The 12,677-nt window shown below is 38.9% G+C and overlaps 1 protein-coding gene across 4 annotated transcripts in view; it reads right to left on the reverse strand.

Moving 5' to 3' along the window:
- Nucleotides 1-12,677, reverse strand: part of RIC8B (RIC8 guanine nucleotide exchange factor B) — a 100,524-nt gene that overhangs the window by 28,699 nt on the left and 59,148 nt on the right. For all 4 annotated transcript variants that reach the window (XR_016510427.1, XM_090272567.1, XM_090272565.1 and 1 more), the window contains exon 7: nt 10,963-11,107. Coding sequence is in view for 3 of the 4 variants with exons in the window: in XM_090272567.1 (XP_090128693.1) it covers nt 10,963-11,107 (145 nt within the window). In the remaining variant the exon portion in view is untranslated. The remainder of the gene's footprint in view (nt 1-10,962; nt 11,108-12,677) is intronic.

Below are 12,677 nucleotides of genomic sequence, written 5' to 3' on the forward strand. Positions count from 1 at the left end.
GAAATATGACCCAAATGAAAGAACAGATCAAAACTCCAGAAAAAGAGCTAAACGAAATGGAGCTAGCCAACCTATCAGATGCAGAGTTCAAAACATGATCATGATGCTCAGAGAAATGATTGAATACGGCCACAAAATAAAGGAAGAAGTAAAGGTTATACAAAGGGAAACAAAGAAAAATATACAGGGAGCCAACAGTGAAGGGAAGTCATATCAATGATTTGGAACAAAAGAAAGAAAGAAACATTCACCCAGAACAGAAAGAAGAAACAGGAATTGAAAAAAACAAGAAGATTAGGAACCCCTGGGACAACTTTAAATGTACCAACATCCAAATCATAGGGGTGCCAGAAGGAGAGAGGAAGAGCAAGAAATTGAAAACTAACTTGAAGAAATAATGAAAGAGAACTTCCCTAACTTGGTGAAGGAAATAGACATACAAGTCCAGGAAGCACAGAGAGTCCCAAACAAGCTACACCCAACGAGGACCAGACCAAGACACATCATAATTAAAATGCCAAAGGTTAAACATAAAGAGAGAATCTTAAAAGCAGCAAGAGAAAAGAAGAGAGTTATCTACAAAGGAGTTCCTATAAGACCATCAGCTGATTTCTCAAACAAAACTTTGCAGACAAGATGGGACCAGCAAGAAGTACTTAAAGGGATGAAAAACAAGGACCCACAACCTAGATTACTCTTTCCAGCAAAGCTATCATTTAGAATGGAAGGGCAGATAAAGCACTTCACAGACAAGGAGTTCATCATCACCAAGCCCTTATTATATGAAATGTTAAAGGGACTTATTTAAGAAAAAGAAGATCAAAACTATGAACATTAAAATGACAACAAACTCACAACTATCAACCATTGAATCTACAAAATAAACACAAAACCAAAAACAAACTGAGCAAACAACTAAAACAGGAAGAGAATCATAGGCATGGGGATCATTTTGAGGGTTGTAAGCTGGGAAGGGGAAGGGGGAGAAACGGGAGAAACGGGAAATGGTGCGGGGATCAAGAAGCATAACTGGTAGAAACAAAATAGGGGGAAGTTAAGAATAGTATAGGAAACGGTGAAGCCAAAGAACTTACATGCACGACCCTTGGACATGAACTGTGGTGGTGGTGGGCAGAAATTGCTGGACAGAAGAGGGGTACCAGGTGGAGGGGGGCAAAGGATAAAAACTGGGACAACTAATGGCAAAGCAATAAAATATACTTTTAAAAAAGATATCTTGCCATCAAAGTCGATGAGGCTATAGCATAAAATACTTAAAATGGGGGTTGGGGTGGGAAGACAAAGGGACCACAAAATCCTCAAAGTGAGAAGTATTTTCCTTATGAAGCTCTGATTGACATTACACATTTCAATCCTTGGCTAGGAATCCGCATATCCAAAGAGCACTTAAGTTATAATAGTTGGCAGCCCTGGCCCCTATGCTGCTGAAGGTCAACTATATTTGGTGGACTGTTTCTAGCTACATTTTAGTTTATTTTCAAATATACCACATAACATCCTATTTGATGTTGGGAAAGTAGTAAAAAGGAAAAGGGACTGAACTTGAATAAGGTGAGCTGCTATGGCAAAGAAAAGGTATTCTGGTGGTCCTTAAAAGAGAAAAAGAAACACACAAATATATGTATTCTTTGTCATAGTAACCATCCATACAGTTGGTGAAACTATTGCAAAACGAAACAAATAGCATTCAGTCAGAAAGTTGCAAGAAATAGTTCACCATTGTCAAGGTGCTGGAGGGCACCATGAACAGAGGAACGCGAGGGCAGAGCCCTGCAGGGCCGAACTGCACTGGCAGTCATGGCGTTACTGCTTATGCAGACACGGGTTTGATCACGCTCTACCATGAAAATGAAAAAGGGGTTTTGTTCTTTAACCAAGGAAAACGAATGGCAGGGCCATGTTCTACCACAGACCTTTCCCCCTTCTCTGCTCCACAGAAAAGGGTTTATAATCCTTTCCTTTCAAATCCTGCAACTCTTAGCAATCCTATACCTGCTTCCTCTAACTATTCTCCCTGTTTCTAGTCTCACATCCCTCCACAGAACTGCCTGATAGATCTTTGTAAAGTGAAAATATGACGTTACCACCTTCCTGGACAAAACTTCTAATTTCTCCCCTAAAGGGTGAAGCTCAAGTTCTAAAACAGAGCCTAACGGGTTCTTCATTTTCTGAACTCTGCCTTATTTTCCAAAGTAGTCTCCTAATCACTCCTGCACATTGTGAATTCCTCACACCTTGAACCAGTTTCTTTCTGTACATACCAAGGCAGTTTCTCATTTCTCTGTCTTCTGTGGAGACTTCTTTTGACCTTTCCCCCAACCACCCAATCATTCCCTCGTTCAGGCTGCCACAGTACCCGGCACACCCCTCTCTTGTAGTGCTTACCATGGTGCACTGAAATTATTCCTTCATATGGAGAAATACACAAGACAGTATACAGGGTGGGGCAAAAGTAGGTTTCATGTGTCCGTATGGAAAAATAACACAATAATTAATAAATAACAGAAGAATAAACTGTTTCATATACTATTGTAAACCTACTTTTGCTACCCTGTATTCACCATAGTGGATTCACAGCACAAGTTTGCTTTCTCGTTAAAGACTTTTGGGGCACCTACAGATATGTAAGGTACTTTGTTAAATACTAGGGATCCAAAGATGGAAAAGACATGATCTCTAACCTAAAAACACTAATGTCATGAATGAAAGTTCAACAGATAAAAAAAATAATTAGAACATAGCAAATGAGGAAAGTATTAAAAACAGAGATAAATAAAAATGATACACAGAAGAGAATAATTGACTCTGCTGGATGATCAGAGATGTCTTCACGGAGATGATGCCTAACCTGATCCTCAAGGATAAATTAAGCTCACTGTGCTAACAAAGATGGGGACAGGTATTCCATGGAAAAAGAACAGCATCCACTAAGTCAGGAATATGTGCCAAGAAACGGTGCAGTACAATCAGGCAAGAATCAAGAACTCTGTATGACTAAGAGCGCACTACGGAGATAGGCAGGGAGTAAAATTTTGAATTTTACCAGGCAGGTAAAATTTTATGGGGGGAATGATTAAGATTATATTTGCATTTTTAGAATAATCCCTCTGTCATGTAGAAGACAACCTGAAGAAAATTTGACCAGAGCAAGAGATGATGCTTTACTAGTTTATTAAGTGATATTTACATTGGGAATCCCCAGCAAACAGGCTAAAACAGGAGACAAGGGAGAGAATAAGGACACCCAGGGAGCAATGTTAAGAACAAGGGCCAGAAGCAGCGTGGTAATTAAATGTGGACAAAGTTAGACGTTAGCAAATGAGATTAAAAAGAAAAGACAGGAGTGTGTGGGAGCACCGAAACAGAGTGGCCAACAGTGTGTATCAACTGCTATGAGAGGCTTAGTGAGACAAAGGCTAAAATACACCTATTATGTAATTTGTTAGTTATCGTATTTTTCACACTATGAGACACACCTAACTTACCTAGGTTTTAGAGAAGGAAAACAAGAAAAAAAATATTCTAAACCAAATAGTGTACCAAAATATTTAATAAAATATAACAGAATAATATTTCAGCCATGTAAAGTGAACAGCAGTCAACAGTGGTATTAAGAACCATCAACACTGTCATTAACAAATGAGGAGAGACTTTAAGGTTCACGTACTCTTCTAGTTTTCTGGGAACCCCAAGAACTCATGATCGCTAGTGTCAGAATTTATGGGGGCCTTTAATAACAGGCATTGAGGGAGTTAAGAGGTATCACTAGTTGTAACAGTTACTGAGAGTATCACTATCCCAGTTTCAGATTCTGGCGGACTCCCCTAGTACCTGTTATGGCTAGTGACACCCCTTACTCCCCTCAGTGCCTGTGTTTCTACTAGAATAGTGACCCCATCATAACTCCCTTTATATACCACAAACTTCAGCATTTATGGCTGCTCGCCCAGTTACTGCTGGCCTCCTCACACAGAAATCTGGGGTGCACTGGAAACAGTACGGAGGTAGACGAGACAGCTGTAGCATCTAACGGAGCCAGTAGCCAGCCAAGAACACCCATCTGCCTCTCATGATTGGCAGAGCTTAAGACACAGTGATTGGCGACTAGAGGTGGTTCTACTGACACAGGCCCCACCCAGTGTCAAAGACAATTGGCAATTGGCACTGTGCCTCATACCCCTTATTAGCCTCAGCTGATTCGACAGGTCAGCAGTTGTAGCTGGGAGTGTCGGGCGGCTCTCTGCACTCTCCCAGGTCCCGGGTGATGGGCAGAGGCAGACAGACGGCAACTGACCAGACGCCCTGAGATTCAGCAGTAAAGTGGGACATTTAAGGGTCCGCGGGAGTTTCCCATGGGCTCACTGCTTCCTCTTCTAACAGCGCTCACCACTGCTAACAGGTCAGGTAACACACATCACGATCTGTGACGCAATATTCACTCCATAAGACGCAGAGACATTTCCCCCCACTTTTTTGGGGAAAAAAATGCATCTTATGGAGCGAAAAATACAGTAACTTGTGACCTGAGAGCGTTTTCAATGGAGTCTGGGGGTGGGGAATGGCAGTGGAAGCCTGACAGTAAGCTGAAGCCTGAGTGGGCTTCCACTGAAAAGGAAAGCAGATAGATCTTTCAGGACGCTAATATGTGCAGGACAGGGGCATGAAGACACATATAGGTGGGGGGAAACATGAGAGTTAAAAAACAAAAGAGCAGAGGGTAACAGCTGATGGAGTAAGCCTTCTGAGAAGACAGGAAGAGAGAGGATCACTAGGAAAGGGCGACTGTTTCGCTCTGAACGTCTGAAGAGGCACCTATTTCCCTTAGAGAAAAAGGAGACAAGCTTATAAAGGTGATGGAGTACGGGGCCGAGGGACCCCAAGCCTTACTTATCTCTGCAATTCAGCCCCTATCGCAACACCTGGCACAAACTGGGAAGTAATGAATGTGTTGAAAGGGGAGGCGGAACCCCACAAAGGCAGGGAGTTTTAAAATTTATTTTTATGAAGCCATGTAAGTCCTAACTTTAGGCCCTCTTTAGAAAGTACATAATTTGCAGAGCAGGTAATAAAAGTTCAGCTTTGCCGGGGCTCCACAAAACAAGTTAGCAGCATGAGCACAAGTCAACTTGTGGGCCGCTATCAGATGGAGAGTTCAGCCTGGCACCGAGGGGTATTGACCATACTTAGGATAGTTCTTTCTGTGCCAAGTGTCCCGTAAGATTCTGCCCTCTGTACCTTACCCCATTTCAACGTTCCCTCTTAATCTAGGCTCAGTTTCCTAACGCCATTTGACAGCTGCTCTTGTCTCTACTTAGTGGTCTGGCTTTTGAGCCTTGATCATGGTACCTTCACTTTCTTTCTTTAATTTATTTTTATCATATTTTTTTCCATTATCATTTATCCTCCTTATACCCCCCTCCACCCACAATCACCACACTGTTGTCCACGCCCATGTCTATTAGTCCTTTTTGCCTTTTGTGTGATCCCTCCACCCCATACTCCTCCCCCCACCCCCAGAGCTGTCAGCCTGCCCTCTATCTAAATTCCCACTTCTGGGGATTTATCCGAAGTAACCCAAAACACAAACTCAAAAGAGTAGAAGCCCCACTATGTGCACTGCAGCATTATTTACAATCACCAAGATTTGGAAGCAGCCCAAGTGTCCATCAGTAGATGAGTGGATAAAACTACAGTGGGACATTTACACAATGGACTACTAGTTAGTTATAAAAAAGAAGACAAATTTTCCCTTTGCAATAGCATGGATGGACCTGGAGAACATTCTGCTAAGTGGAATAAGTCACTAAGACAAAAACAAATACCATACGATTTCACTCATATGTGGAATTTACTAAACAAACTGAACTAAGCAAAACAGAGACAGATTCATAGACGGAGAGCAGGCTCACAACTCTGGCCGGGAGGTGGTCAGGGGGTGGAGGGATTAGGCAAAAAGGAAAAGGACCCATGGACATGGACGACAGTGTGGTGACTGCAGGGGCGGGGGTTGGTTATAAAGGGGGTTAATGGTAATGGAAAAAATACAATAAAAAGATAAATTAATTTGCATTTCTCTGGTGATTAGTGATGTTGAGCATCTTTTCATGTGCCTGTTGGCCATCTGTATGTCCACTTTGGAGAAGTGTCTATTCAGGTCTTTTGCCCATTTTTTAAATTGGATTGTTTGCTTTTCTAGTGTTGAGTTTTTTAAGTTCTTTATAAATTTTGGATATTAACCCCTTTTCAGATGAATTGGCAAATATGTTCTCCCATTTATCCATAATAACCAAAGCAATCTATAGATTCAATGTAATTCCTATCAAGATCCCAATTATGTATTTCACAGAATTAGAACAAATATTTCAAAATATATACGGAACCACAAAAGGCCCTGAATATCAACAGCAATCTTGAGAAAGAAGAACAAAGTTGGAGAAATCGTGCTACTTAATATCAAACTACCCCATAAGGTCATAGTAATCAAAATGGCATGGTACTGGCATAAAAACAGACACATAGATTAATGGAATAGAGACCCCAGAAATAAAGTCACACCTTTATAGTCAATTAATATTTGACAGAGGAAGCAAGCACATACAATGGGCCAAAGACAGTTTATTCAATAAATAGTGTTGGGAAAATTGGACAGATACTTGCAGAAAAATGAAACGAGACTACATTCTTACACTACACACAATAAAAAATTCAGAACAGACTAAAGACTTAAACGTTAGACCTGAAACCATAAAAATCGTTGAAGAAAACATAGGCAGTACAATCTCAGACACCGCTCGTACAATATTTTATCTGATATAGCTCCTCAGGCAAGAGAAAGAAAAGAAAAAGATAAACATAAAAAAATAAACAAACAAACAAAAAAAACTAAAAATTTTTTGTACAGCAAAAGAAACCATCAACAAAATAAATGGTACCTTCACTTTCAAACAGCTTTGAATATCCTTAAAAGGGAAATTTCAGCCACTTTAAAATTATTTCATTCTGACACAGTCTGCCTCCATACCAAAGCCAAACTCCAAAACCTGATAACTTTTATAAGTTGAATGAGGACTACAAACTCTTTTTTGCTAGAGGTGTTAAAATTAAAATTAATTGGCAACATTTAAGAACTCAGAGATTTTATGTAAAAATTTAGAGTCCTGGCTTCAACTGGAAAATATGTAAGATTTGGTAAGAATGGCTACATGTCCCTTCATGGTAATAATCAGCTGCTCCCCAGTCCAAACCCACTATCTCCCCGACAATGAGCTAAGTGTCAGTCTTCATTTATCATTTATGTCCAGTCCATTTGATTTACTTTATTACCAGCCTGGCACTTACGGACATTTGAGTTAAAACCCTTGATAAGAAAGTAACTAATATGAGGACAGAGAACTTATTTATCTTGTATAGATACCTCTAGGTCGAAAAGCATTTGGTAAATTAGTAAATTTTTATTCCAGGAGAATAAATCTAGTAAATTTAAAATCAAATTGGAAGGAAAAGCAGATGAGTATATATGAATTGTTAAAGGTCAGATGAAAAAGATACAATTTTTCTAATATGGGTTGGCTTTGGACTCAAAATTAGGACTATGAAACACAAATACTGGGTCCAAGGGGGAACAAAGCTAACCATTTCAAGTGAAAAACAATTAAACTCCTTTATAAATGCATGACATTCAATAAGTCATTAGTCAGGTTATTATATTTAGACACAAATGCATATACTATATTTGCTGACATACTCTTAAGTCATGAGTAACTTGACTATATTTAGGTATGTAATTTGTGTATTGAGATACATAATTACACAGGAAATAAACTTTATTTTTCCCATTCAGTAATTTTTTTAGAACATAAGAAACGCATGTTCATTGTATAAAAATATTACAAAATACTGAGAACTGAAAAAAAGTTTATGGTTATCCTACTACTCAGAGGTAACAATGGATACTATTCTGGTGTTTATTTTGATAAACCTTTTTAAATAAATAGATACATACGTGTGTGGTTTAGATTTATGTATGTGTGTGTTTATAGACACACACACACACAATTATACTTTAAAAACAGCTTATTTCGGATCTCAGAAAAATCGATTCAATTCAGCTAGTATTTGCAGATTATATGCTAGGCACTATACTTGTCATATCTTTGTTCAAAGTCATGAAAGAATTGAGTTGTTTAAAAGAGCAGATGTTAAATAACTAATCCATGATAATAGTTGAAGATAATTATTATGAGAAAAAGTATGGCAGAATTGAATAAGACTCAAATTTGGGCTTCGGCCCTAAGCAACTATGAAACCTTAGGTAAGTTACTGAAAGGCTCTCAAATGCCACATTGCCTCCATTATGACACTGAAATAATATTTATCTTAGAGGGTCCTTATGAGAATTAAATGGGATTATGGAATAGGACACTAACACATGGTAACTCAACATGTAACAGCTGCTATTATCTTCATTACGATACTGATCAAGTTGTTGCTAATATACCATCATAATAGGAACTGAAGTGGTTGGGTCAATCAGTCAAATGAAGTTTTAAGAATTCAATGGACACAACTCAACAGCAAAAATTGAACAGAGCTGATCCTTAAACAACACAGGTTTGAACTGTGCATGTGGGTCCATTTATATGCATATTTTTTGATATAGCACTATAAATATATTTCCTCTTCCTTATGATTTTAACACTTTATTGTAAGGATATATTATACGTAAACAAAATATGTATTAATTGACTGTCCCTGTCTACAGTAAATTATTAGTAGTTAAGTTTTGGGGGAGTCAAAGTTATATGTGGGTTTTCAATGGTGCAGGGGGTCAGTACTTCTAAACCTCCATGTTGTTCACGGGTTAACTGTAAGTCGATTATAAGTGGGCAAAGGACCCAAATAGGCATTTTTTCAAGGAAGACATAGAAATGGCCAATAGCACATGAAAAGGTGCTCAACATCACTAATCATCAGGGAAATGCATACCAAAACCACAATAAGAGAAAACCTCTCACACCTGTTAGGATGGCTTTTATCAAAAAGACAAGAGATGATAAGTGTCGGCAAGGATGTGGCAAAAAGGGATTCCTTGTACACTGTTGGTGGGAATGTAAATTGGTGCACCTATTATGGATAACAGTATGAAAGTTCCTCCAAAAATTAAAAATAGAATTACCATATGATCTAGCAATTCAACTACTGGGTATATTTCCAAAGGAAATGAAATCAGTACCTCCGAGAGATATCTGTATTCCTATGTTTGTTGCAGCATTATTTACAATAGCCAAGATATGAAAATGGACTAAGTGTCCACCAACAGATGACTGGATAAACCATATTTCCATATGGTTGTTTATATAATATAATGTTATTCAGCCTTGACAAAGAAGGAAATCCTGTTACTTGGGACAATATGATATGGATAAACCTAGAGAATATTATGCAAAACAAATAAGCCAGATACTGTATAATCTTGTTTATATGTGGAATCTTAAAAAAAGAAAGAAAGAAAAGGACAACTCATAGAATCAGAGTACAATGGTGGTTACCAGGGGGTAGGGTAGGAGGTAGGGGAAATGGAAGATGCTGATCAAAGAGTCCAGGTTATAACATTACTAAGTTCTGGGGATCTAATGTACAGCATGGTGACTATGATTAACACAGTACTGTACACTTGAAATGCGCTAAGAGAATAAATCTTAAGTGTTCTCACCATACACACACACACACACACACACACACACACACACACACTAATTATATGAGATAGTGGATGTAGTAACCTGACTGTGGTTAATAGTTTCACAATGCATATTTATATCAAATTATCATGCTATGTACTTCAAATGTAAAAAGAGAAAGAATTCAACTGACTTAAGATTTTGAGAGAGGTGAGTAAAGTTTTCTACTTCCAAATTATCTATCTTAAAAAACTTGGATTCTATAAAAGAGTGGAATATAAAATCTGCTTAAATGGGACTGTTATACTAGTACATTCATAAACTAGGAGATGAATAAATAGGTAAGAATATCAGAATAACAGTCAAAGTGCCTTGTTTGGAAAACTTGCCTTTTGCAGAGCAAATAACCCATACCATTTTAGGAAACATATTAAATTGTTAGATGTATCTCAGAAGATGATCACTTTATATATACACAAAACATTTATTACACTCTAATGTCATTATGCTGTACAGGTATTTTTAAATATCTTTTTACTTCTATCTTACTCTATCTCAAGGGGCTGTCTCTTATGCATTTTTGTACTTCTATCTAGTATATTGTATAGCTTGCATTCTAATAATTTATTGGCTAAAGAACTTAGTGAAGAGCCCTGACTGGCATGGTTTAGTTGGTAGGGCATCACCCCACAAGCAAAACGTCATTGGTTCGATTCCCGGTCAGGGCACATGCCTGGGTTGCGGGTTTGGTCCCCAGTAGGAGTATATATGACAGGCAACTGACAGACGTTTCTCTCTCTCTCTTTCTCCCTCCCTTCCCCTCTCTCTAAAAATAAATAAAATCTTTAAAAGAAAAAAGAACTGAGTGAAGAAACCAAAGCTCCGATAGTTTTAATTCCAAGAGGAATTAAAAGGTGAACTAACCCAAGCCTTTGTCTGGTTATCAAAACTGCAGCACCTGAATTAGTTAAGCAGATTTTTCATAATGGACCCAGGTCCTGACTCATCAAGATTTAAGAAGTCTGGGTTAAGGATATAGAAGGCAGAGTTTAAACAGAAGTGTATTTGGTAGTGTATCTGCCTGTCTCACTGAATTCAGAAGCATATAAAAAATGTCTTCAAATTATTACTTTTACTATCTCTAATAGAACAGAGAGTAACCCCTGAAAAGAGTGGAATGATATAGCTACTACTATTAGAAAGATTTCTCAAACTCCCTCAGAAAAACAAAAAAGTAGAGGGCAAGGAGAGTTTAACCTACCTCTCTCCTTGCAAAGGACAAAAAGGAATTCAGCAGCAATTTGTTTGACTCCAAGGTCAACATGTGTCATGAGGCGCACCAGCTTATTTCTCACAGTTGAGCCAACCTCAGGTCGATTCGTCACATCCCTCAGTGGCGGTAAAACCTAATGGTACAAATGCAGAAACCATCATTAATCGTGGGCACCAGAGCAAGCGAGGATGACGTCACGAAACTGGTTAGTCTTGTAATGTCTACTGAGCTCAGTTTTGTCAGAGTGGAAAAAAAACATTAAAAAAAAATAAATAGTTTTGCTTCCAAATAAAATAAAACTAAACAACAACAACAAAAACAAACCTCAGATAAGTTCATGCCTGTAATGAAATTTTGTTTGAGGAGAAACAGCTTCACTGCACCAATGATATACTCAAATCCGTCTCTGAGCTTCTACTCATCACAGCACCTGGGAAGCCTCTGCTGGCCTCCATCAAAATCCATTTTAAAGTCTGGGTCAAGTTTCTCTTTATTCCAAGGAGGCTTCCTTAACACCAGGACTCATACTGATTTTTCCCCTCTTTTAATTCCGGCAACAGTTTCTATTTACTAGAAAAAATCTGTACTTGCGTTTTCTAATTGTTTTATTTTATAATAAAAATGGCTATTAACGATCACTTCCTATGTGCTAGCTGCTGTAACAGATGATATGTATTACTCTCTGCAGTCAGTCCTCACAGCAACCCTGCAAAGGAGGCAGTAACAGCACCATCATCCCTACTGAACTGTAGAGACTGAGCCTCAGAAGGCTTATGAAACTTGCTTGGCTTCATATGCTCACTCTGTCACCCAACCACCCCCACATCCCCCCACTTCTGGTTCTCATCTTATTTCACTGGTTGTTTTATCTCAGTTTCTCCTACTGATTCGCTTCTCTCCTGTTTCCTGAGTGTTGGAATATTTGAAGGTTGAGTTCTTGAGCACCATCCCTTCACTGTTTTCACTTACTCTATTGGTGATCTTGTCTAGTTTCATGGAGTTCTATGGTCTCTACATACTGATAGCTCCCGAAGTTACATCTCTGTCTTGATTTCTTCCCTGACTTCCAGGCTTTTATAGGCCTCTCGAATTTAGAATGTCCTAAACAGAACTCCTGATGCTCTCAGCAAAGCTGTTCCTTCTGTAGTTTTCTATCTCATTATATGGCAATTCCATTCTTCCAACTGTTCGGCACAAAAACCTTGGAAATACCCTTGACTCCCCTCTTTCACACCCACATCCAATCTCTCAGCAAGTTGCCTTTGGCTCTGCCTTCAAATATCTGCACAACCCGATCACTTCTCACTGCCTCTTCTAGTATTACCAGATCCGAGCTTCCAATACTTCTCACCTGGACTACTGCCACAGCCTCCTCCTAAGTGGTCCCTACTTCCAACCTGGTCCTTCTATGATTTATTCTCTATATAGCAGCCAGGATGGTCCTTTGAAAGTCAGATCCCGTCTTCTCAATGTCTTCCAGTTGCCATGGCTTCTCATCCCACTCACAGTAAAAGACGAGGTCCTTACAACTCCCTTTGGTTTCACATACTCCAGCTTCCTGTTGCTTTTCTGACTTATTTTCTACTACGCTCTTACACTGCTACAGCCACACAAATCACCATGGAACTCCTTAAACACACCAAGCACCTTCCTGCTTCTTGCTCTTTGCATTTGCTGCTCCCTCTGTCCAGAAAATCTTTTCC

This window comes from Furipterus horrens, unplaced genomic scaffold (assembly GCF_987537825.1).
Source record: "Furipterus horrens unplaced genomic scaffold, mFurHor1.1.pri manual_scaffold_4, whole genome shotgun sequence".
In the NCBI taxonomy this organism is placed as follows: domain Eukaryota; kingdom Metazoa; phylum Chordata; class Mammalia; order Chiroptera; family Furipteridae; genus Furipterus; species Furipterus horrens.